At 37.0% G+C, this 27425-nt stretch overlaps 3 protein-coding genes and 1 long non-coding RNA gene across 5 annotated transcripts in view; 2 read left to right on the top strand and 2 right to left on the bottom strand.

Moving 5' to 3' along the window:
• Positions 1 to 2464, bottom strand: part of f13a1a.1 (coagulation factor XIII, A1 polypeptide a, tandem duplicate 1) — a 31820-nt gene extending 29356 nt beyond the window's left edge. The window contains exon 1 of the mRNA XM_022673400.2: positions 2372 to 2464. The gene's annotated coding sequence lies outside the window, so the exon portion shown is untranslated. The remainder of the gene's footprint in view (positions 1 to 2371) is intronic.
• Positions 1 to 4339, top strand: part of ly86 (lymphocyte antigen 86) — a 5859-nt gene extending 1520 nt beyond the window's left edge. Inside the window, exons 2-5 of the mRNA XM_007238635.4 lie at positions 804 to 893; positions 2349 to 2477; positions 3818 to 3867; positions 3949 to 4339. Of these exons, the coding sequence (XP_007238697.2) occupies positions 804 to 893; positions 2349 to 2477; positions 3818 to 3867; positions 3949 to 4032 (353 nt within the window). The 3' untranslated portion in view covers positions 4033 to 4339. The remainder of the gene's footprint in view (positions 1 to 803; positions 894 to 2348; positions 2478 to 3817; positions 3868 to 3948) is intronic.
• On the bottom strand, positions 3942 to 27425 carry LOC111193315 (uncharacterized). Its single transcript, XR_007439409.1, has 3 exons — positions 26613 to 27425; positions 19488 to 19529; positions 3942 to 4026 (listed from the first exon to the last, which is right to left on the bottom strand). It is a non-coding gene; the product is annotated as an uncharacterized LOC111193315 (long non-coding RNA).
• Positions 24138 to 27425, top strand: part of rreb1a (ras responsive element binding protein 1a) — a 74992-nt gene continuing 71704 nt past the window's right edge. Inside the window, exon 1 of one of the 2 annotated variants that reach the window (XM_049480147.1) lies at positions 24138 to 25334. In XM_049480147.1, the coding sequence (XP_049336104.1) occupies positions 25292 to 25334 (43 nt within the window). In that variant the 5' untranslated portion in view covers positions 24138 to 25291. The remainder of the gene's footprint in view (positions 25335 to 27425) is intronic. The other variant, XM_049480148.1, reaches the window with a different exon arrangement.

Raw genomic sequence — 27425 nt, 5'->3', positions numbered from 1 at the left:
GAAATAGTCATGAAAGTTTTAATACAGTGCTGAATACTGTAGATGAAACATAAGGCCTTATCTTACACCCTGCGCAAGGCGGGTAAAGATGTTCATTGCTATCTTACACACCACCAACAGTTTATTTACACACATTTTCCAGCATTGTTTAACTGGCTAATCTAAATAAAAAAAAGTAGAATATCATTGAGTTAAGTTACTTTAATTACTAAATTTCAGTAATTCAGTTCAAAAAGCGAAACTCATATATTATATAGATGTATTACACATAGAGTGATCCATTTTAAGTGATTATTTTTTATATAGTTGATATAGTTGGTGATTAGAAAATTAGAATATTATATAAGACCAATTTGAACTTTTGGCAGTGTGGGCAGTGAGGCAATCCTGCTGGAAAATGAAATCCATAAAAAATCTCCATAAAAGTTGTCAGCAGAGTGAAGCATTTGTTTATATTCAACACTGTGTTTAAATTCAGTTTGATACATTTCCTGCATATTTAGTTCAGCTTATCTGTTCATTTCCAGGTTTAAAAGCAAGTAAATCAAAACAATGTGCTAGACTTGATGACGGCAGTATATTAATCTTTGCCACCTGCCTTCACCTAATTATGCAGGTCTGGAGGTGAATTACTAGTGTTCCAGAAGGAAATATTAAGATGTCTGTGAATTTGATAGCTCTGATTAACATGTCAGTATGTGACAGGAGCAACAAAATGGCAAAATCTCCGAAAACTCCTTTAGAGCCAAAGGTGTGTGTGTGTCCATATCCTCCCTCTAACATTCTACCTGCTGTTCTTCCAGACCCACTACAGGACATAGGTTTTACTCTCCTCAGCCCGTGTGCTCAGCTGTGGACAGAGCCAATTAAACCGAGACTGATCGTCCCTCTGAGTGAGTGTCCTGCCTTTCAGTCAGATCTGCTCACACATGACTGTAGTATTAGATGTAGAAATAGTTGTAGTAAAATAGTCAGTAGATAGTAGTATCAGTAGATAAGGTGGTAGTAGCAGCAGTAGGTGAAGTAGTATTCTAACCGCCAGCAGCGTATAGCAATACGCTATAGTTAGAGCACACCTGGCTCTTAAATGAAATAGCAAGTGACATGCTAATTGGTTTGTTTCTCATTATGCCCAACACAAACTCATAATTAATTAAAATAATTACTACATGCCTTTTGTGTTTCGAGACATGCAAGGCATGCTTTTCCTGTCGTTACGATAGCAAAGATACACTGACACGCTCATAATCAAGCTGTTGATGGCTTGCCTAAAGATCACTTAAATTTGCCACTAATATTGTTAAAATGCAGCACTAAAATGGATGATATAACTCTGACAAATTTAAAGCAGAAGTTGCAGTAGCAGAAGTTGAATAAGCAGCAGTTGACGTTGCAGTAGTTGAAGTAGTAGAAGCAGTACTAGTAGTTGCAGTAGTTGAAGTTAAAGTTGCTATAGTTGAAGTAGAAGAAGAAGCAGTAGTAGAAGTTGCAGTTGCAGTAATTGAAGTTGCAATTGCAGTAGTTAAAGTTGCAGAAGTTGAAGTAGTAGAAGCAGTAATTGAAGTTGCAGTTGCAGTAATTGAAGTTGCAGTTGCAGTAGTTGAAGTTGAAATTGCAGTAGTTAAAGTTGCAGTAGTTGAATTAGTAGAAGCAGTATTTAAAGTTGCAATTGCAGTAGTTAAAGTTGCAGTAGTTGAATTAGTAGAAGCAGTATTTAAAGTTGCAATTGCAGTAGTTAAAGTTGCAGTAGTTGAATTAGTAGAAGCAGTATTTAAAGTTGCAATTGCAGTAGTTAAAGTTGCAGTAGTTGAATTAGTAGAAGCAGTATTTAAAGTTGCAATTGCAGTAGTTAAAGTTGCAGCAGTTGAATTAGTAGAAGCAGTATTTAAAGTTGCAATTGCAGTAGTTAAAGTTGCAGTAGTTGAATTAGTAGAAGCAGTATTTAAAGTTGCAATTGCAGTAGTTAAAGTTGCAGCAGTTGAAGTAGTAGAAGCAGTATTTAAAGTTGCATTTGCAGTAGTTAAAGTAGTAGTTGCAGTAGTTGAAGTAGTAGAAATAGTTGTTGAAGGAGCAGAAGCAGAAGTTGAAGAAGTAGAAATAGTAGTTGAAGAAGCACAAGCAGTTGTAGTAATATCAGCAGTTAAAATAGTAGAAACAGTAGTTGTAACAGCAGCAGTATTTGTGGAAGCAGCAGTTGAAGTAGTAGAAGCAGAAACTGAAAATGTAGAATGGAAAATGTCGCAGCAGTAATATCAGTAGTAGTAGTTGAGCAAAATTGAGTATAAAATTAGTAATTCCAGAATTAAGCAGAGTTTGAGTTTGTAAAATTAATGTTATGTGACCTCTAGGGCAATCCGTTGATGAGCTTTACCTGTCTGTGGATGTAACTCTTGATGGAATTCCCACATTGCATCTTGATGAGCCGCTCTGCCAACCCAACTTCCCTCGCTACATCAACTGTGGCAGCAGAAAAGGAGGTAAGACTGAGGAACACAACATGACTGAGTTAACATTGATGGGTGGATGGGAGAATAAATGTGTGAATGTATAGATGGATACATGGATGGATGATTTGGATGTATGCATGTCTGAATGTATACAGTTAGGCCCATAAATATTTGGACAGTAACTCAGTCTTAATGAGTTGGGCTCTGCATGCCACCACACTGATTTAAAATGACATAACTGAGATGCAACTGAAACATAGGCTTTTAGGGATTGAACAAAAAATATCATATTAAGCGTTTAGTAATTACAATAATTTCTCTATAAAGCCTCCTCATTTCAGGAGCTCAAAAGTAATTAGACAAATTAACTTTACCATGAATTAAATGTTAATTTTTAATACTTTGTTGAAAAATCATTTGCAGGCAATGACTGCCTGACGTCTGAAACCTATAGACATCAAACACTGGGTTTTCTCCTTTATATTGCTTTTCCAGGCCTTTACTACTGTCTTCAGTTATTGCTGTTTTGTAGGTGCTTCTACCTTTAGTTTTGTCTTAATTGTGAAAAAAGCAGCTTAATTAGGTTTAGATTTGGTGACTGACTTGGCCACTGCAGAATATTTCACTTCTTTGTCTTTTAAAACTCCTGGATTGCTTTTGCAGGATGTTTTGGGTCAGTGTCCATCTGTACTGTCAAGCTCAGTCCAATCAACCTTGCTGCATTTGGTTAAATCTGAGCAGAAATAAATTCCTGTACATTTCAGAAGTTACCCTTCTGCTTCTGTCTCCTCTCACATCATCAGTTAACACTAGTGACCCAGTGCCATTGGAAGCTAATATGCTGCCACATCTGGAATCAGCTCCAGGTCATTTACCTGCTTAACTAATGATGCATTAAAGAGACAATAGCCCATGATACCCATAAAATAGCTTTTGAGATCATTTTTCTGATTACTTTTAAGCTGCTGAAATGAGGAGGCTTTGTAGATAAATGGTTGTAAAACGATTTCTAAACGCTATATAAGATATTTTTGTTTAGCCCCTTGAATTACACCTGAAATTCTACACTTTATTTGCATCTCATTCGTTTAATTTCAAATCCACTCTGAAGGGATGCAGAGCCCAAACCATGAAGATTATATCACTGTCCAAATATTTATGGGCCTAACTGTATATGTATATAAATATATATATTTGAATGACTGGGTGGGCGGATGGGTGAATGGATACATGTATTAATGGATTGGTGAGCAAACCAGAACAGCAGAATTTCCAAAATTTAAAATAAGAATATGAATAATCAGGATGTTTGTTTAGGATGGGTTATGCTGAAGTAGTAAATAATCTGATTGGTGTTGTGACTTTTTCAGAACTGATCAATGTGGACGGAACTTTGGATAAACTGCCACCCCACCTAACGGTCTGTTGTCAAGATCACAGAAAACCACATACATACTGTAATTCAGTCTATTAAGTCTTACATATCTCTTTCTTCTTACAGGGTCAGTACAACCTGATATTCAGTGCAATAAATCAAAACGGCTTCCAAATTGCCTGCGTGAATTCCACTATTGAGCTCCTGTGATCAGAATGAAAAAAGAAAACGTGAGAATTCTTCAAATCCACATGTGAAATAATTCCTCTGTATTAAATTAAACATAAAAGACATGAATTAAAAAAATATGTCTATGCCTATTAAGTGTAAGTGTATAAATGTTTATTGTGGCTTTTAATTCGGTCCCTAACTATTTTTGTAATTGATAGATTAAAATAATCATGTTTTAAAAGACACATTGTTGTTCATAGGAAATGTCATTTGTTCAGTTGTGTGCAGAATTGGCTGCTTAAAATTAATTTCTAAAGTCACTTTTGGAGTACAAAAAGCACTGGTGTGTCAGCCATATCTAGATATTTGCAATAAACATCTACACCAAAAGATGGCGCCATTAAACTCTCAAAGGCTTAATTTAGTGTGTCTGCTGCCTCTGGTCCTCTGCTGCTCTTTCTCTCATTAACTGAGAAACACATCCTTTAGTATGAATTAAGACATTGCTGTGTGTAGTGTAGTATAGTAGCCAAGTTTTGTATAGTGTAATGCAGTTATATATAGTGTAGTGTATTATATGTTACTGTGTTGTAGTATAAAGTAATATAAGATAGCATGGTACAGTATAGCTTAATGTCTGTTTTGAGTAATATATATATATATTGAGTAGATTAGTACAGCATAGTGTGGAGTAATGTAGTCTAGTATAGTGTAATGCAATGCAGTCAATGATAGTGTAGTAAATATAGTGTAGTATAGGGTATTGTAGTGTAGTATATGGTACTGTAGCACAGCATGAGGCAGTATAGTATAGTATAGTGTAATGCAATGTAGTCAACTATAATATAGTAAATACAGTGTAGTATATGGTACTGTGGTGTAGTACATGGTACTGTAGTATATGGTACTGTGGTGTAGTATATGGTACTGTAGTGTAGTATATGGTACTGTAGTACAAAATGGGGCAGTGTAGTTTAGAGTAGTGTATTGCAATTTAGTCAACAATAGTATAGTAAATACAGTGTACTATATGTGGCTGTGGTGTAGTATAGGGTACTATACTGTAATATATTGTACTGTAGTACAGAATGGGGCAGTATAGTCTAGTATAGTGTAATGCAATGTAGTCCACTATAGTATAGTAAATACAGTGTAGTATATGGTACTGTAGTGTAGTATAGGGTACTGTAGTGTCTAGTATAGTGTAATGCAATGTAGTCAACTATAATATAGTAAATATAGTGTAGTACAGGGTACTGTAGTGTAATATATTGTACTATACTGTAATATATTGTACTGTACTACAGAATTCGGCAGTTTAGTCTAGTATAGTTCAATGCAATGTAGTCAAGTATAGTATAGTAAATATAGTGTAGTATATGGTACTGTAGTGTAGTATAGGGCACTGTAGTGTAATATATGGTACTGCACTGTAATATATTGTACTGTAGTGCAGAATGGGGCAGTATAGTCTAGTATAGTGTAATGCAATGTAGTCAACTATAGTACAGTATATATAGTATAGTATAAGGTACTGCAGTGTAGTATAGGGTACTGTAGTGTAGTATATGGTACTGTACTTTAATAGATTGTACTGTAGTACAGAATGGGGCAGTACAGTCTAGTATAGTGTAATGCAATGTAGTCAATTGTAGTACAGTAAATATAGTGTAGTGTATGGTACTGTAGTGTAGTATAGGGTAGTGTAGTGTAATATATGGCACTGTACTGTAATATATTGTACTGTAGTACAGAATGGGGCAGTATAGTCTAGTATAGTGTAATGCAATGTAGTCCACTATAGTATAGTAAATACAGTGTAGTATATGGTACTGTAGTGTAGTATAGGGTACTGTAGTGTCTAGTATATTGTAATGCAGTGTAGTCAACTATAGTATAGTAAATACAGTGTAGTATATGGTACTGTAGTGTAGTATAGGGTAGTGTAGTGTAATATATGGTAGTGTACTGTAATATATTGTACTGTAGTACTGAATGGGGCAGTATAGTTTAGTATAGTGTAATACAATGTAGTCAACTATAGTATAGTAAATATAGTGTAGTATATGGTACTGTAGTGTAGTATATTGTACTGTAGTACAGAATGGGGCAGTATAGTCTAGTATAGTGTAATGCAATGTAGTCAACTATAGTGAGTATTGTGTAGTATATGGTACTGTAGTACTGAATGGGGCAGTATAGTCTAGTATAGTTTAATACAATGTAGTCAACTATAGTATAGTAAATATAGTGTAGTATATGGTACTGTAGTGTAGTATATTGTACTGTAGTACAGAATGGGGCAGTATAGTCTAGTATAGTGTAATGCAATGTAGTCAACTATAGTGAGTATTGTGTAGTATATGGTACTGTAGTACTGAATGGGGCAGTATAGACTAGTATAGTGTAATGCAATGTAGTCAACTGTAGTATAGTAAATATAGTGTAGTATATGGTACTGTAGTGCAGTATAGGGTACTGTACTGTAATATATTGTACTGTAGTACAGAATGGGGCAGTATAGTCTAGTATAGTGTAATACAATGTAGTCAACTATAGTACAGTAAATATAGTGCAGTATAAGGTACTGTAGTGTAGTATATTGTACAGTAGTACAGAATGGGGCAGTATAGTCTAGTATAGTGTAATGCAATGTAGTCAACTATAGTGAGTATTGTGTAGTATATGGTTCTGTAGTACTGAATGGGGCAGTATAGACTAGTATAGTGTAATGCAATGTAGTCAACTGTAGTATAGTAAATATATTGTACAGTAGTACAGATTATATAGTGTATTATATGGTACTGTACTGTAGTATAAGGTACTGGAGTACAGAATGGTGCAGTGTAGCATAATGTAGTCTAGTTTAGTGTGATGTACAATAGTACAGCATAGTGTAATGTAGTCTGTAGTATGATGTAATACAATGTAGTCTATTATAGTGTAGTAAATATAGTGTAGTGTATGATGCTGTGGTGTAGTATATTGTACTGTAATATAGAATGGTGCCGTGTAACATAATGTAGTGTAGTTTAGTGTGATATAGAATAGTACAGCATAGTGAAGAGTTATGTAGTCTAGTATTGTGTAGTCTAGTATAGTGTAATGCAATGTAGACTACAATAGGGTAGTAAATGTAGTGTAGTATATGGTACTGTAGTGTAGTATATTGTACTGGAGAGTGCAATACAGAATGCTACGGTATAGCATAATGTTGAGTAATGTAGTAAAGTGTAGTCTATTGTGGTCTACTATTGTTTAATATAAAGTACTGTAGCTTAGTTATTGTACTGTGTAGTGTATAGTACTACAGTGTAGTATGGTACGTAATAAAAATATAGTAGCGTTGTATGATATAGTTTATTGTAGTGTAGACTATAATGATGTAGTATAGTATGATATAAAATTTGCATTCCAGTGTGTTTTATTTTATTGGGGCCCTTTAATCCACACTTGCCTGTCTATTTCTTTTGTATTATGTATCAGTAGTGCATTACTAATATAATAATAATATAATATAATATAATATAATGGCACACTCTAATCAAAGCATTTTCAAAGGTTCTATATAATGCCATATTAAAGTTTTATAAAAAAATATATATATATTAGGCAAAGCATAAGCATACTGAAGATTAATAAATTTAAGAATTCAATAGTAGTATAATATACTATAATAAAGTGTATAGTGTAGTATAATTTTAAATCTATTCCTTATTCAGAGCACCCTCTAAAAATTATCTGTATAAATACTGATAAAACACTATTCTAACTGCATTTAACATTAAAACTCAGATTAATCTACATGAAATCAACTCTAAACAATTTTACAAGTTCATTTTTTTAGCTTAATGATTGTGGCAGCTGCCAGTTTTAGCCAAAGATTGTGTGTGTGTGTTTTTGACAACATCGTGAAGACTCCTGTTGCCTCATTTGACTTTTCTGGGTGATGGACAACAACACATGCAACCACACAAACTGTCATTTATTTATAATGAGTGCACAGTTCAGCGATCAGGCCTGATGTGGATTAAATTCAAATGATATTAAAAAGGTTTGATGTCATTGTCGTCAAAACAAACATCCAATATCTGAAGATATATGAAGAGGGATCTAGTGCAAACCTGACTCAAAATAAATGTAAACATGTTTTATCAAGTGGTTTCATGTAATGGTTTAAATGTATTCTAATTAACTGAACTGGGTTAACAAGATTAAGAGAAAAGTGTGGAAGAGTGATGCATTAGGATTTTACACAAACCTGGCTTGGGTTGCACAGCGTTACACCACTCCATAGTAACATGGCAAGGCTTACACCGCTACGCTCTGTTTTAGAGTGGGAATGACGGAAATGCCATTGCCCCTATTTTAATAATTTATCCATAAGCATGAATATAAAACTGCTACATATTGTTGCTTTAAGACTGCTTTTAATATAAGAAAGAAAAGCAACACTAGTTAGATCTAATTTAGTTTAATTATTAACTAGACATGAAAATCAGCCAAGTTAAAGCAAACAACAACTTAGTTAAGTTTTTAAGTGGAAAACTGTGGAAAAGGAAAGACAGTCCAGGAAAAAAGACAACACAAGGAAAATTAGATGATGCCATAAACCAAAAGGAAACATATTGAGTTTTACTTAACATAATTTAAGGGCTTGCTGTATTAACTAAAACAATAATGTTAATTCAATTAATGAAACAGGATAAATAAACTCAAAGCAACACCTTATGCTCCGATCTGAAGAAATTCATTGATCATCTATCAGCTTGGTAAAAGTTACAAAGTAATTTCTAAAGCTTTGGGATTCCAGCGGACCATAGTGAGAGCTATTATTCACGAATAGAGAAAACATTAAACAGTGGTGAACTTTACCGAGAGTGGCCGGCCTACCAAAATTACTCCACAAGGGCATGGACAACTCATCCAGGAGGTCACAAATGAACCCAGAACAATATTTAAAGAACTGCAGGTCTCACTTGCCTCAGTAAGGGTCAGTGTTAACGATTCAATAATAAGTAAGAGACTGTGCAAAAGTGGTGATGGTATCACTGTGAGAGTTCCAGAGCAAAAAACACTGCTGACCAAATAGAACACAAAGGCCCATGTCACATTTGCCAACAAACATTTTGATGATCTCCAGGAAAATATTCTGTGGACTAACCAGACAAATGTGGACCATTTTTAGAACGTGTGTTTCTTTCATCTGGCATAAACATATCACAGCATTTCAGAAAAAGAACATTATACTGAAAGTCAAACATGGTGGTTGTAGTGTGATGGTCTGGAGCTGCTTTGCTGCTTTATGACCTTGACAACTTGCTGTAATTGATGGAAACTTCTAAAGGTGACTGTGTGGCCATGAGTTCACTAAGTTCATACACTTTTTGTTAGCTCAAATTAGATTTTCTCCATCAATAAACTGAACCACAAAGATTTGTATACCAAATTTCCATGACTTTTTCAAAACTTTCTGGGTATTTTTATTCTTCCAAAACTTATCCAGGCCTGGGAATTGCTATTTTCAAATTATATGACTTTTCCAGTTTTTTTATGACTTTTAGAACCATGGTTCATTTCTTTAGGCTCAAGCATATTTGGGTTCTGTGGCAGGACAATAATCTGAAGCATTCCACCTCTGAATTTAGATAATGTGTAATGATTTTAAACAGGCCCTCAAATAAAAAAAAAACCCTCAAATGTGGCTGTTTTACAATAATTCTGCAAAGATGATAACATAATTCATCCACAGAGATGTGAAAGACACATTGCCAGGTATTACAAAAAGTTATTATTAGGTTTTGGGGGCAAATACTTAGGGCCAGGTTGGTTTGAATAGATTTTTGTCCTTGTTAAATTAAATTATCATTTAATTATTTTTATTATTTTTATATTTGCCCAGGTTATCTTTGTTTTATATTAAAATGTAAAATAAAATAACAAAATATCAAAAGATAAAAGATCTGGAGCATTTAAAATGTGTCATATATTCTACAAGTATTCTGGTATAGAAGGGCTAGAAGAGAGCTGACTGCTGGAGTTAAGAGGGCAAAAGTTGCATATGCTCAGAAAATCCAGGGACACTTTTCCTCCCAGGATCCACAGAGCATGTGGAGGGGCATCAAGTGCATCACGGACTACAAATCTAACGTTGCACAAAGCTCCAAAGACCCATCCCTGCCTGAGGCTCTCAACACGTTCTACGCCCGCTTTGAGAACCCTGACACACCCCCCAGCACCAGACTCCCACACTCACCAGGAGAGGAGCCCCTCAGCGTGACACCAGCAGAAGTAAGGAGGACGCTGAGGAGGATTAACCCCCGGAAAGCTGCCGGCCCGGACAACATCCCCGGACAGGTGCTAAAAGACTGCGCAGACCAGCTCTCGGACGTCCTGGCCGACATTTTCAACGCGTCCCTCATCCAGGCAGCTGTCCCCACTTGCCTGAAGACCGCCACCATCATCCCGGTCCCCAAGAGCTCCACAGTGACAGGTCTGAATGACTACCGGCCAGTAGCCCTCACTCCGATAGTCACAAAGTGCTTTGAAAGACTGGTTCAGACCCACATCAAAGCCACCATCAACATCACTGTGGATCCACACCAGTATGCATACAGGAAGAACCGATCCACAGAGGATGCCATTTCCTCCGTGGTCCACACTGCCCTCACCCACCTGGAGCAGAAGGATTCCTACGTTCGGATGCTCTTTGTGGACTTCACATCTGCTTTCAACACCATGATTCCTCAGACACTGATAACCAAACTCTCCTCACTTGGACTGAGCTCTTCCCTGTGCAACTGGGTCCTAGACTTCCTGACCAACAGGCCGCAGTCTGTGAGGATTCACAACATCTCCTCCCCCTCCATAATCCTCAGCACTGGCTCCCCTCAGGGCTGTGTGCTGAGCCCCCTCCTGTTCACACTGCTCACATATGACTGCTCACCTCTCCATCCAGGCTGTCATATTGTGAAGTTTGCGGACGACACGGCAGTGGTTGGATGCATCACAAACAGAGATGAGTCCAGCTACAGGCAGGAGGTGGAACACCTGGAGGATTGGTGCAGAGAAAACAACCTCTGCATCAATGTAAAAAAGACAAAGGAGATGATTGTGGACTTCAGAAGGGGCAAACATGCCCACCTCCCCCTGCACATTGGAGGATCTGCGGTGGAAGTGGTTGACAGCTACAGGTACTTGGGTGTGCACCTGACCAGCAACCTCACCTAGAGCAAAAACACTTCCACTCTGGTCAGGAAGGCACATCAGCGGCTCTACTTCCTCAGGAGGCTGAGACGAGCTGGACTCGGGAGCGTAGTCCTCACCTCCTTCTACAGATGTGTGGTGGAGAGCGTCGTGTGCTCCAGCATCAATGTGTGGCATGGAAGCTGCTCTGCTGCAGACAGGAAAGCACTGCAGAGGGTGGTGAAGGCTGCACAGAGGATTGTTGGAGTTAGCTTCCCCAGCACCACAGACATTTACACCTCCAGGTGCAGGAAAAGGGCCACCTGCATCAGGAAGGATCCCACCCACCCAGCACACGCACTTTTTGTCCCACTTCCCTCAGGCCGGAGGCTGCGGAGCATTAAGTGCAAAACAACAAGACTCAGAAACAGCTTCATTACGGAAGCTGTAAGATCCTGAGACAATCAATCAATCATATCAATCAATTTGATGGACTACACTGATTACTGTGCCGTATTCATTAAGATTTAATATGGTCTATTTAAATTTAGCTTTGGGCCACGGAACAGTTTGTGGTGAGTTAAGCTGTGTTAATAACGGGCTGGAAATCCATGCACTAGACATTGAACATATTGTTGTTCAGTGATCATTTTTTTTATCTTAAACATCACTCAGACTAATTCAGAATATATTCAGACAGTGCAGTTCCTCTAATTCACAAGCTAATAGAATTTAGATTCAATGTACAGAAAATGAGTTGTTCTATAGTGAATGTTGGTCAAATACTGAGAAGTATGTCTGTATATCTGACAATACAGAAGTGACAATACCTGCATTCTCAAATCACTAAATCACTACTGTATGTAAGGCCACATTTCATCATAAGTCATACTGAGTCAGCATGAAACAAAAGTGTACTAGACTGTGTTACTGATGTTACAATACAGATATATGCATCTATATTCCACTGAGAAACAGCTGTTGCAGTAAATCACATCAGTATTCAGGGCTCAGACTAAGTCTATGTACAGGGATGTCACTGCAAGAACACCAGGCTAAAGAACCTCTTCTTCCCCACTGTTACCAGACTCTTGAACCTACCTCAGAAATAACCCTGCATCTTACTCTCTACATGTCACAGACATTTCTCAGAGGCACATATTCATTTAACTGTAAAAAATATTATAATTACACTACTGAACTTTTTGTACTTTTTCATATTTCACCGCTGTAGATAATCATGTATTTACCTGTAAATAATATCTATAACACGTTACTGTGATCATGTACATATTTCCATCCTGGATGTAAATTCAACACCAATTTAATATTTATATTTAGTTAGTTTGTTTATTGTATATATTCTACTTTTCTCTTCATGCAGCATACTTGACGAGGAGCAAAGAAAGAATTTCATTGTACGAGGAAACGTGTTTCTTACTGTGCACATGACAATAAACTCTTTGAATCTTTAAAAAACTGCCCATTTATATCCATTTTTGTATAGGTATGATGCATCTTGATATAATCAGATTGTAATACTTACTATGCGATATAGGCATACTGTACAGGTTAATATAGTGGTTTTAATTCCATCCATTGCTGAGACATTTACTCTCTTAAATTGCCTCGGGCATATCCACAGTTCTTTATGTCCACACAACAGGTTGCAATCAGGGCAAAGCATGCACAAACCAAGTAATGCTTATACATAGATGCCTGCTTTTCCCTAAAAAAAATATGAAATCAGAATTACAAGAAGCTGAATTAAAAAAGGTGAAACAGAAACCGCAAGTTAACAACCCCCCAGATAAGAGCACCTATTTTAGTTTGTTAAACAATTTGAAGTTACTACATTACATTTGGCAGATGCTTTTGTCCAAAGCGACTTACAATAGTGAAGTACAAAAGTAATAGAAGGTAAAACATCTTTATATAGGGCCTAAAGGAGGTCAAAGGGAAATAATAGGATAGAGGAGTGAAGGAGAGGAAGAATGAAATGAGGTTAGAAGTAGTTAGTTTGTTAGAGGTCTTAAGGTGTACATTATTCCCTATGTGTTTCTTCATAGTCTGGATGACTTTAGTATTCACTTACAATGTAGGAAAAAAGCATGTAAATGGCATCTGTTCTGATTGGCTACCCAGATTATGTTGAGCTTTCCTGTATTGTGCTTTAAAAAGCAGCAGTCTAGACTTTTGGTATTGAAATGTTCTTTGTGAATTCAACTTGAATGGCGGGGACTAAACTCTCTCAGGGTGAATATATGGTTGAGTATATGTAAATGTGTTGATTTCTGTGACATCACATGGCCATGTTGGTCAGAACATTCTTATTATTCTTTTAAAAGGCCGATATATTACATTTTCCAGGTATTTTAGGTCGTACCAAATGTCTACTTATACTATATGTGTCGTTCTATGTATAACTGATTTTCCAACTTCTCTTTATCTGTTAGAATTGTTTGAAACTGTTTAAGTTACTGTGCCTTTCACATATGTAAATAGCATCTGTTCTGATTGGCTATCCATATGATGTGGGCTACATGTTGGACTAAGTTGGACTACACATTAATGTGCTTCATTCAAAAGAGCAGCAGTCCTGACTTTGAAATGCTGCATATGACATCAGCCTGAATGGGAGGAGCTTTAACTTGTAGGATGAATAGTAAAATATATGTAAATGTTTTTATATTTTTTGACATCACTAAAGCATTTACTTTAAAACAGACTTAGATTCTCTTTGTGGACTGTACTGACTAGAGAGTCATTATATTTAAAAAGTTGAACAGTGTTTATAGTATATACTACATCAGATCTGCCCTTTAATGAACTTTGAGCACAGCAGGGTGCTGCAGGGTTTTCAGTACAGGCTCAGAAGGCCCTGAGAAGATAAGGGAAGAGGGAGTGGTTCAAAAAACCGGTTTGCATTGAGCACTGGTGAGTTGTTTGCCTTGCAGTCTTCAAGGCGTAGCTCAGCAGCGACTCAGCGCAGACGTTTTGGTCCTTGGATACAGCATGCGCTCAAATTAGCCACTGCTATTGGAGCAAATGATGCACAAACTCTAAACCCACTGCATCCATGTATGTTTTGACCCTTCCCACATGTGGACCTCTCCTCCATACAATGCATTAAAGAATTTTTCGCTTGGCTTGAGGCAGCATTCCTGTGGCAATTCAAAGCAGAGCAACAGCAGAGGGATTTTTTTTCAGCACAGACTACAAGGATGTTCTGTTGAACTCAAGAGATATGAGTATGTTTTTGCAGAATTGCCAATATAGTTAATGAATACACATCTAAATCAAGTCTAAATGCTGAAGTAATCCAGAACCAATCAATCATAAGTGTGTGTACACTGCAGTAAGGAAAAGTATGTCAAGTCTCTGCACTATTAAACTTTTGAATACAAACCACACCTGTGAGCTGTGCTGTGTGTTTTCTGGTTTAGCTGGTCCATTATTCGCATTATTCTCACTACAGAAGGCCTAGTGTTACAGACCAAACTCTGACATCTGACTTTTATTAGTAGTCTAATAAAAAAATCGTAATAAAAAGTCTTAATTTCCAAGTCGACACCAAGTCGTACAATGATGTGTTAAAATGTACAATAAAAATTCATACACAAGCACAGATACATATACATAAATATATATATAAATAAATATATATATATATATATATATATATATATATATATATTTATGTATATGTACAGTGCCCTCCATAATTATTGGCACCCCTGGTTAAGATGAGTTCTTTAGCTTCTCATAAATTGAGTTTTGTTCAAAATAATATAGGAAAAAAAAGTAAAGTCCAACCTTTAACTCAAGTAAATTTTAAGGGGGAAATAAAATCCCTGACTAAGAAATAATTATTCTTCATAAAATCACCTGTTCCACAATTATTGGCACCCCTAACAATTCTTAGGAAATAAATTTAATAAAAGTATTTCTGTCACTTCTACAGTAGTTTACGAAGTTGATCAGAGTATGTAGGAACATTTAATTAGTAATTCACAACTTCCTGTTTCCCTGGGGTATAAATATGACGTGACACAGAGGCCATTTATCTTCAACATGGGAAAGACAAAGGAACATACCATTCAAGTGAGGCAGATGTGTGTTGACCTCAACAAGTCAGGCAATGGCTACAAGAAAATCGCTACTCGCCTACACCTGTCCATATCTACTGTCAGAGGAATTATTAAGAAGTTTAAAACAACTGGAACAGTGGTAAACAAGCCTGGACGAGGACGCAAGTTTATTTTGCCACCACGCACAGTGAGGAGGATGATAAGAGAAATAAAAAGTTCTCCAAAGCTCACTGTTACAGAATTGCAACAAATGGTAGCTTCTTGGGGTCACAAAGTCTCCAAAACAACCATCAGGCGCTATCTACATGCCAACAAGCTGTTTGGGAGGCATGCACGGAAGAAACCATTTCTCACTCACAATCATAAACGCAAACGTTTGGAGTTTGCTAAGCGGTACTATGACTTCAACTGGGACCGTGTGCTTTGGTCAGATGAAACAAAGATAGAGCTTTTTGGCAACAATTGCTCTAAGTGGGTCTGGCGTAACACAAGAGCTGAGTATGCCCACTGTGAAATACGGTGGGGGATCAGTGATGCTGTGGGCCTGTTTCTCTTCTAAAGGCCCTGGGAACCTTGTTAGGGTGCATGGCATCATGAATGCTCTAAAATACCAGGACATTTTAAAACAAAATCTGGTGGCTTCTGCCCGAAAGCTGAAGATGGGTCGTCACTGGGTCTTTCAGCAAGATAATGACCCTAAACATGTGGCCAAATCTACACAGAAATGGTTCACCGCACACAGAATCAAGCTCCTCCCATGGCCATCTCAGTCCCCAGACCTCAACCCCATTGAAAACCTGTGGGGTGAGCTGAAGAGGAGAGTGCAGAGGAGAGGACCCAGGTCGTTGGATGATTTAGAGAGAATGTGCACAGAGGAATGGTCAAAGATCCCTCTTTCTGTATTCTCCCATCTTGTGAAACATTACAGGAGAAGATTAGGTGCTGTTTTGTTGGCAAAAGGGGGTTGTACAAAGTATTAACATCAGGGGTGCTAATAATTGTGGCACACATGATTTGATGTTAAATAATTATTTCTTAATGTGGGATTTTTTTCCTACTGAATAAATTCACTTGAGTTAAAGGTTGTATTTTACTCTTTTTTTTCCATCGTGGTTCTATATTATTTTGAACAAAACTCAATTTATGAGAAGCTAAAGAACACATCTTAACCAGGGGTGCCAATAATTATGGAGGCCACTGTATCTGTGCTTGTGTATGAATTTATATATTTATATATATAGGTCACTAAGTCTTGCCACAGGGGGGCATGAAAGTGCTTCCTCCACTGCCCAATAAAAAGACTCTCAGAGCTAGTCCTAGGCTAAAGCATTTCACTGACCTGTGGGATGCATGTGCGGTGCCTCTTGGATTGAACGTGAATGTGATTTCTTAGCCGCATGTCAGTTCACAGGGACGATTCTAAAACACAATTAAAGTAGTATTTTTAATATCAATTATAATTCATTCATCTGTACATCTTCTTGGTAAGAAATTTAGTGCAATTCGGAATACCCCCACCATGTGATAGACAGGGGGCCAGTCTATCACATGGTCCCACACACCCATTCACACTTACACCCAGGGGGCAATTTAGCACAGCCAAATTACCCACCATGTGTTTTTATGAGGTGGGAGGAAACCCAGTGGGAGAACACATCACAGAACTCCCCACAGACCACAGACCATCCATTTCTATTATGATTTAATGTTAAATTCAGCAAATAAATAAAAAGGGGGTTGTATAAAACACATAAAATGTTTTTAATATTATTATTATTATTTTATATTATATAATAATTATTTTTTTACATAGTAGTTTTACAAGTTTATCTTTCATCCAATTAAATTTAAGTTCAATTTATGTTCAACTATATGGGGCAGTTTCCCAGACATGGATAAAGCCCAGTCCTGGACTACACAGCATGTTAAATATAGGGATTTTCTATTGAAAGAAAAATATACAGTCTACTACTAGGCTTAATTTCTGTAGAGAAAAAAAGAAAATTTTGAATCTTACCAGTGTACAAATTTGGACTGTCTTTTTTATATTTGCCCCATGTTAATTCACTGTTTTCTAAAACTAATAAGGAAAAGTAATTATTCTAAATGTGGCACTAAAAGGATATATTTTCACTTAGATTTTTTTTATTTTGTGTGTAGGTTTGTATTGTTATATTATGTTAACTTCTTGGTTATTTAATTTTACCCGATTAAAGTGAGTAAAACCTTAACCCTTTAGAAGTTTATAGCAGTCTATCCTTTTAGCACAAAATACTATAACAGGTTGTCAAACCTGGCCTACTCAGCTCATCTAATAGTTACAATTTAATGAGGGTGCTGGCTATGGTGGTATCAATTCTGTTTACAAAAAAAAAATCTAACTATTCAAACATGTCAAAGAATTATCTGTACACCCTGTCATCTTGGGATAACCCCACCCCTTTAAGAAAGTACTCTTTTTTATATTTACCTTATGATAATTTAATGTTTTCTTAATTAAAGTGTTAAAAGTATTAATCTACATTTGGCACTAAATGCCATATTTTCCTTTTGAATGTTCTTCTTTTTGTATAGGTTTGTATTTTTGTTTTATGTTAACTTCTGGGTTATTATTAAAGTAAGTAAAATCTTAATTCTTTTAGCAGATTTCACAAATAAAATACTATGACTGGTTGTCGAACCCGGCCTAAAAAAAATATGAAATATGTTAATTTAAGAAAGTAATCTTTGATATCAATGACATCACAACTTTCATACAGTTTTCTTTTCAAGGGAATAAAGACACTTGCAATGTCATGCGGCTTTCTATAACAGTGTGAACCAAAAGGCACAGAATTCTGATAACGACTAAACTGCTGCTGTTCTGCTGCTCGCCGGTCTTCCTGCTCTGCTGTAGCGCTGGATGCTCTAAAGTTGCTGTGAGGTACTCTTTCAGCCCGTTCAGGGAGGATAAAGGAAACCTTTTGTTGCTGTGCTGGGCTGTTCCTTAGCAACAGGGTTGCATTTGGATGCCCTGGCAACGGTCAGTAAATAACATCACTCTCAAGTTTCCCTGCTGTTCGGACAGTCAGGTTTCAGCACATCTTCTCTTACTCCAAATTACTTACTCCTGTTATTAAATAAAACACTGCTATTAACTTAACACTATTATTTACTTTAACTGACTGCAAATGTACAGTATTACTGGTTTGGTAAGTTTACAGCAACATTTGGTCCAAGTTACATGTGGTCCAATACAACAGATACTATTAATGGGTCTCTATCTATATAGCATGACTTTAACTCTTTAACTGTGACATCATTCCAAGCTTTGACATCCGACATTTGAGCTAAATGGAACGCAACATACGTTAGATGACTTTATTATTAGAATACTGTAGACTGTAAGATTTCTATTAATAAGAATTCAGACTACATATAAATTTTATTTTACCTGCTTAATCGCTTTATATTTGTCATGACTGATGTCATTTATGTGTTCACTCTTTTATTGCAAACTGCATGATAGTGTGGACAATTTTAGAGAAAACTGACATTTGATGAAATCATGGTTGGAGCTAGAGTTGAACTTGAAGAGTTGTTTTATCATGGTGATCTTCTTCTGTTCAAAAATGCATTTTGGTTTTCTAAACTTTTTACCACAGCAGCTTTATCTTTAAACTTTAACTCATCCAAATATTGTTTAACAAAATAAGAGATATTAAGTGAAATTAACATTAATATTATTAATCCTGAACATGCAGCAAGTGACTACAGTCCATTGATATACGAATATAGAATATGAAGACTATGATGTCACAGTAGGTCAGTTTCTTAAAATTATCTTCATTTTACCCTTCATTTTAAACATTGATAATTTTACACTATTTACTGGTTTGACCCTCAATTACTGATTTTTACATGTGAATCTAACTAAACACACTTTCTGTAATGCAGGTTAGCATTATCCTGGGTTAGCATTGCTAGTGATTGTGGTTGATAACAACACATTATACAGTAAGTTGCACATCCAAACACCACAGAAACATGTCCACAGCTACAAGATGGACAGTATTGTGTGTATGACTGATTTAATGACAATGAAACAGATTGAAGTGATAAACTACACTACAAATACAACACTGTGATGATATATGGTACCCCTTTACACATTGCCATTGCCAAGAGATTTCGTATTCACCTTTCGTATTGACAAAAGAGAAATGAGAGAAACCCTACCTGGGGGAGTCCATCCTTGTAGAAGAGAAGAGGAAGTGGAACCTGTAAAAGAGAGAGTCATTTAAAACAAAGTATGCATTACTTAATAGTCACAACTAAGAATGATAACTTTATTTAATTGCTATTTATTTTTATGAAAGTTAAGGATGCACTATTACCCTTGTTTTACCTGTTTGGTAATTAATGCATAGAGTGTGTGTCCCATCTTATTAAGGTGCTTTAGTACAAATACTACTGCTATTACTACTGCTGATGTGCAGTGCCACCATCTAAGATTCTGAACTAAGGACTGGTAAGGCTCTTCTGACCTTCTAAGTACAATATTTGAATTCAAATTTTAATTTCCTACCTAAAATGTGAAAATTCTGACATCCAACAAATTCAAATGGAACACAGATATATTATGCTCTCAAAATACTATAATATATGAAGCATGATTAAAATTGTGTAGGTAACTGCAGCTCCTCCGGCTGAACGAGCTCACCTAAGGTACATTATTAAGTTACTTATTGACTCAAACAGTCCAGACTCATCTTAACTCTGACTTTCTGTTGTGGTAACCTCTACAGATTTACTTCAACCACTTACCAAACATGTCTACTGTTATTGAATAGAGATTTATATGTATATTTATAGTACTGAGTAAACATCTTAAGCATCTGAGATAACAGTTTGTAAATTTAAGTGTTAAAGTGTTTAAGGATTTGGAAGTAAAAAAAATATATATAAATAAACATAAAGTTTCTCAATTAATCTAACCAAGCAGTTCCCAACAGTGGTCCTGCAGAAACCAATCTGGCTTGCACATTTTCGTGTTTACTCTGTACACCTGTGTTACTGTTAATTTATTTTATTTAATTTTATTTGAAACACACGATCCAGCTTATTAGCTAATAAACCACCCCTTCCTGATTTGAAGATGGTGTGTAAGAACAGAAAAGAACGAAAATGTTAGGGATAATGGGTTCTCCTCCAGTACCATGTCTGGGAACCACTGTTCTAATCAACACATCAATAACAACTAAAAGCACATTCTGAGCACAGCTTCACAAAGTATCTTTTGAGATACTTTTACTCTTTCAATTTAACTGGTAGCGAGGACTACTTGTGTGATACTTGTGTTCAGAAACTTTTGGTAAACTTTGACCTTTTTACTGGATTTTTTCATTAATATTTATTTAATTGCAAACTATGGGTCAGTTTGCAGACAGGAATTAAGCTGAGTCATAGACCTTATTTTTTTCTTTTAATAGAACATCTTCAGTCAAAATATTGGGTTTAGTCTTTAATTCTTGCCCCTAAATGTCCAAATGTTTGTGGACACCCCTTGTTGAAAGGGCATTCAGCTACTTGTTGCTCCCATTGCTAACACAGATGTACAAATGCATGCACACAGCTTTTCTAGTCTGTAGAAAAGTATCAGTTTCTCTGATTCCAAACTAAAATATTGTAATTTAGAGCATTTATTTGCAGAAAATGAGAAATGACTGAAATAACAAAAAAGATGCAGAGCTTTCATACCTCAAATAATGCAAACAAAACCAGTTTGTACTCATAAAGGTCAGAAATCAATATTTGGTGGGAAAAAAACTGGTTTTAATCACAGTTTTCATGCATTTTGGCATATTCTTCTCCACCAGTCTTACACACTGCTTTTGATAATTTTATGCCACTCTTGCTGCAAAAATTCAAGCAGTCAGCTTGGTTTGATGGCTTGTGATCATCCATCTTCCCCTTGGTTGTTAATTTGATAAAATCAAAGATACTCATCGTTTTTAAGTTGACTCATTTTTTTCAGAGCTGTATCTCCCAGTATTGTGCTGTGGAGCAGCGGAATTGTTGGGTATATATCTTGATTTATTTTTATTTATTTGTGTAGAGTCTGTATTCAGTAAAAAAAATCACGAAAAACTGCCCTTGAACAAGGGGCACCACAGCATGGTTGACCATGCACTGTGATCCTGACTTTCTAAACTGAATTATGTAAAGATAACTATGTTGTTGTACTTTATATATGTATAATATATATGTATAATGACAACAAATAGACTCTGTCGTATACTTGGTCAGATTTTAGGTGTTATTTCATGCCTTAAGCCACATAAGTGACAAATTAACAACAGACTAACTGCCATTGATGCTGGTGTGAAGTGATGAAAGCTCATAGAAAGTGAAATATGCTACATAACACTACATACTGAATGTTTGTAATCTAGTCATACAGGAATTTCCACAGCCTGACTGCTGCCATACTTGTGAGGATCAGTTCACATCTGTTAGGTTTCTATCAGCACAGCTTTAGCCATGAAAGAGAAAGCAGCTCAGATCAATGTAACTGTCTGAAAATTGTTTATTTATTGTTAAATAAATTCTAAATAAATTAATAAAAAAATAAGTTTCATGCCAATGCTGTGTCAAACTAATAACTAAAAACAAATTGGTTTCTTAACATAAACCATTTTAACAAACATGAACAATCATATAGCACTGAAATACACTATTTAGACCAATATATTAGGACACATTCATTATTTCTTCTGCAATCAAGGGTATTAAAAAAGGGTCCATCATGCTTTTGTTGGAGTAACTGCCTTGACTATCCAGAGAAGACTTTCTACTAGACATGGGATTTGATTACATTTAATGACAAATCTTAAGAGTGTTGAAGATGTTGGATGACCAACTCCGCAACTCCAAAAGTGTTGGATTGAGCTCCATTATTCCAGTGAACACAGTTCCACTGCTCCACAGCTCAATGCTGGGGTTTCATACCCTATGCGTGTGTCTGCATCCATTTGCACAGTGTAAAATTTAAATCACACTTTTTAGCATCCAATTGGTTCTTTATAATAGTTCAATACAGGAACATTGCCTTTACTAAAGTATATCTGTATTTATACATAAAAATGGTACATTATATAATATCAGTGCCCTTCCTACAGAACACTTGAATACCTTCTTAAGAGAGTAAAGATAAATTTAACAAGAACCATTCAAGCCTTCAAGGGTTTCTCTGATTTTTTTTTTTTAGAAAACCATAGTGTAGAAATAAAAAGTTAAGCTTTTTAAGAGGCATTCAGATAACTCTTCATACAACCACTTTCTTTACTGCAGAACCATTAAAATCACTTTTAAAGTGTTTCAGAACCATGCTATCTTTTACATACTTGTTTTATTTTCATGGCCCTATATGGAAGCAGTGTCTTTCCTACAGAAGCCCCCCCCCCAATTTTTTTTTTTTACTTTTTATTTAAGAGTGCCCCTGCATTTCCTTCAGAACGCCTACAGAGTATTGAAGAAAACCATTAACCCAGGTAAAACTATTCAAGTACCCAAATCATTGGTTGTTGTGACTCTACACAGGACCACTGCTGCCACCTAACAATCCACAAACAAAGTGAAAAGTTTAAACATGTAAATCCATTTAACATTATTCTTCTACACAAACTCACCACCTATATTTTCTAAGAGCCCAGACCAAGTTCTGAATAGTGATTCAAATTTTTTAAAAATAATCAGTTAAATTAATTGAGTAGTCGTTTCATGGTTGTGTTACTGTAAAAAGAAATCACCATTTAATATTTTATGGTTAAAATGTTGGTGCAACAACCAAATGTCATACACATTCACACACAGGCCTGTGATGCTCTTAAATTATTCACTGTATATGTTTCACTGATGGATTTCATAAGTTAAAGTGAAGGAGAGAGTGCTTTAAGGAACTTTTACACACCTTTAAATTACATTAACCCTCTTGTTATGTTAAGGGTGAAACTGACCTGATTTGAAGTTTGAAGATCTAGAAAAAATAGTTAAAATGTATTTTTTTTCAGTATATTTTCTGTAACTGCTTCTGCTTGCCTTAATAAGTGTAATCAACATATAATATTAAAATGGTTCATCTCACATATTTGCAACCACCTCCTGCAAAAAACTAAACCCAACAAAATTGCAATGTTATGTTTCAATGTTACATAAAATAGTGTGTTGTATATGTTGGTCTTTTAAGTTATAAAGTAGTAAAACATAAAAAAAAGTTTGTGCATGTATATTTCAAATGAAAAACTAGTGAATTATCCTAATTTAACCATTACCTGTTAGAGGTAAGGAACACCATTGCACTAAATATTGATAGAATGATGAGCCATTAGAGTTAGAAATGAAATAGTCACACTGCTTGTTGGAACTGTTTTTGGAATTGTTTTAAAAAATGAAACATGCACCCGGGACCACCATTGCTGTTTCTGACAAACAAACATAACAGGAGTATTAAAGGCTCTGTGGCTCTGAGGGGTAAAAGAGGCTCAAACAAGCTCAAACTAACTTTTTTTTACACACTCAGCTAATTCAATCAGTGATGAATACCCTACATTAGCCTGTGTAAACACAGATTAGTACACATAGAAGTGTGCTAGACTCTTCCCAAAAGTCTTTCCAACAAGCTTTTGGGAAGCTCATTGTTTGGGAAGGTCTAAAACCTTGTGTTTTTTTGGTGAGCAGGCACAATGGCTTGAGAAGTATTGTGGTGGGCTAATCACTCGAGCTGATGGTCCTCTACAAACTCAGGTTCAGGTAGGTGGAGTGTTTAGTGCAGCAGCAGCAGCAACAGGAGTAGTAGTAGTACTAGTTTGGAGTGGGGGAGGGAGGAGGCAGCAGCAGCTTCAGGCAGGCAGGCAGGCTGGTTGATGAGCAGCTGGGGAGGGGTCTGCAGTATCATGCATGGGCTCACGACTCGTGGAAATTTGAGAGGCGGTTCTGCACCCAGCGAGGGAGGGCAGCAGCAGCAGAAAAAAAGTCAGAGAAAGTAGTAAAAGTAGTTGATTTGGAGTTGTGAACTGGTTTGTGCGACGAACATCGATCGACACACGAGTATTACAACAACCAACACCACAGCAGCAGCAGCAGCCAACCAACCAACCAACCGCCTGTTGCTGGTGCTGCTCCTTTTTTCTTTTTTTTTTTTCCTCAGCAAGCTTCCTCCTTCTCTTTTTTCTCCCAGGCGTATCCCTGTGGTCCTCATTTGACTGGGAAGCCCTGGCGAAGGGGAAAACAATGGATGGCAGGATGGGAACTTCTTCTTCAGAGTTGTTGGGGAGCTCTAACGAAATGTGTGCTAACTTTTGGTGCTGAGAGATGCTTGTCGCGCTTGGCCACCACACAGCCTGAAGAGGAAGATCAGAACAAGAAGAAGAACACACACAAGCGTCCCCTCTTGGAGACGAGAGAGAGAGAGAGAGACACACACACGCACGCACACACACGTGATGCGCCACAGCAGACTTAGAGTTAGTTAGTAGCTAGCAACTGATCACGGTTGGAGAAGAGAGAGAGAGAGAGAGAGAGACATAGAAAAAGAGAGGAAAGATAGAGAAGAGATACAACACAACGCTTTGGGGAAGGGAGGAGAAAAAAAGAACACGAAGAAGAAGAAGACTAAAAACAAGGGCTTAACAAGGAAGGACTTTCCTCTCCTCCATATGACCCACTCTATCATCCTCCTCCTCCTCCTCCTCCTCCTGCTGCTGCTGTAGAAGAGGAAGGAATCCAGCCGAGAGGAGGAGAAAGCAGCAGCAAGTTGACGGACGGACGAACTTTGCACATCTTCAGGAAACGCCATTTTGGACTTCACTCCTCTCTGGAACAACTTTTGCTGCTTCTTTTCTTTCTTTCCTCCCCCCCCTTTTCCTCCTCCGTCTCCTCCTCCAACTCCTCAACAACTCCATCACCCCCTCCTCCTTCATCACACCTCCTCTACTACTACAACCACCACCACCACCACCACCACCATCATCATCATCATCATCATGTCTCGGCGAAAGCAGCCCAACCCCAACAAAGTGAAGCAGCGTAAGTTGTCTGGCTATGTTTTTATAGTTAGTTAAACTTACAAATAAGCTAGTTTTACTAAACCTCCTCACCTTCATCTCTCTCTCTCTTGCTCGCTTCCACTGTGATGTTTAATGGCGTTTAAGGCTCATTTGCCTTGGTGTCCACTTGTTCGGGATCTTCTCATGCATTGAGAAGAGTCCCTGGCTGTGTGGATGTGATGTATTTTACTGTAATTTCGCTGAGATGACCTGATGCTCATCCCCGAGAGGAGAGCGCAAACCTGGGGAACGTGTAGTCAGCTAACCTAACTAAAGGTGTGCTTCTCCTCCTTTCTAGGCTAATTTACCTACCTAGTTAGCTTGTCAGCTAATCATCATCTCTCCAACCTCGAGTGTCAACGCGTTTTAGCTCGTTTTCTGAGCTTTTTAGTTGAGTTTAAGCACTTGTTTCTGAGTTTCTAGAACGAAGATGGATGATTCAACAAGTTCAGTGTGTGTGTGTGTTAGCTGACGGTTGCTAGCTATGTGTGTGTATGTGTGAGAGCGAGCGAGGGTTAGTTATCTATTATCTTCCTAAACCTAAACCTCCGTACCTTCATCTTCTCTCTCTCTTTATTTGATGTTTAATGGAGTTTAAGGCTAATTTGCCTTGGTGTCCAGTTGTTCAGGATCCCCCCAGGCACTGAGAAGTGTCCCTGGCTGTGTGGATGTGTTGTATTTTGCTGTAATTTCGCTGAGAGGACCTGATGCTCATCCACGAAAGGAGAGCACAAACATGGGGAATGTGTAACTGTTAGTTTAGCTAACCTAACTAAATGTGTGCTGCTCCTCCTTCCTACGGTAGTTAAACTAACTTACGTAGTTAGCTAGTCAGCTTATCACCTCTCCAGCTTTGAGTGTCAAAGCCTCACTAACCTGAGGAATGCGTAATGTGCCTTTTCTCTCCACATCCTTTCTATTTCTCTCCACACAAGCTTCTCTTCCTTCCTAGCTAAGCTAGTTAACTAGTTAACCTACCTAGTGAGCTAGGTTAGCTAGTCAGCTAACCACCTCTCCAGCTTTGAGTGTCAACGCGTTTCAGTTCGTTTTCTGAGCACTTGTTCTGAGTTTCTAGGGCGAGGATGGATGTTTCAACAAGTTCAGTGTGTGTGTGTTAGCTGGCGGTTGCTAGCTCTCTCTCTCTGTGTGTGTGTGTGTGTGTGTGTGTGTGTGTGTGTGTGTGTGTGTGTGTGTGTGTGTGTGTGTGTGTGTGTGTGACAATGTGTGTGTTGCGCTGAGCGGAGCATCCATAGCCTACCTAGTGAAGTTAGCTAGCCTCGGGAGTTCTCGCTCGCTCGCTCGTTCCCCCCTCGCTGTGCACTTTGATCGGAGCAGCTTTGTAAACGCGCTGGGGTCGTTTTAACATCGTTTTCTCATCTTGTTCACGATTAAAACTTTAAATGTTGTTGATGAAAAATGAAATGTGTCTCTTACGAAGGGCTAGCAACAGGTTGGCGAACTTTTAACGATGCACAAGCCGCGTTTTGTGGGTTTAATTCGTTACCTGGTCTAATTGTTTGGGTCATATTTAACATAGTTAGCTAGTTAAGTTACAGTTTGGACGCTAATTTGACGCTAATGAGAAAGAGGTAACGTTAGCTAAACGAGTCCAAGCTGACGCTAAGGTTGATGCCCTAGTCAGTGTTTGTCGACGTTAAAGCTGTTTATTTTTTTATTTGTTGAGCAATAATATTTTTGTACGGTTTGTTTTCGTATTTACACACATTTCATCGTTTTGTCCTTTTAAAAAAAAATATTTTTTAAATAATAAAAACACTGAATATACACATGTATCATCTAGTAAGTGGGCCAATCCCTTTACAATTAGTGTACTGGTTAATTTTCACTACCTATGAAAGTATTCTTTTAACTAATTAACGTTACTAGTTAACACCAGTTTTTTTACTATTAAATAATAAAAAATAAACTTTATTATTATTTTTAATTATTAAACTTATTCAGTGTTTGCATATATTCTGGAAATATTGTTAATTAATAATAAATTAAACAGTTAGGCCTGCCACAATAATAATATTTAGTTATTAATCATAATATTCACGTTGTGTTTATT

This window comes from Astyanax mexicanus, chromosome 6 (genome assembly GCF_023375975.1).
Source record: "Astyanax mexicanus isolate ESR-SI-001 chromosome 6, AstMex3_surface, whole genome shotgun sequence".
NCBI classification, from domain to species: Eukaryota; Metazoa; Chordata; class Actinopteri; order Characiformes; family Acestrorhamphidae; genus Astyanax; species Astyanax mexicanus.
Note: the sequence above shows the minus strand (reverse complement) of the source record. Positions and strands in the feature narration are given on the sequence as shown.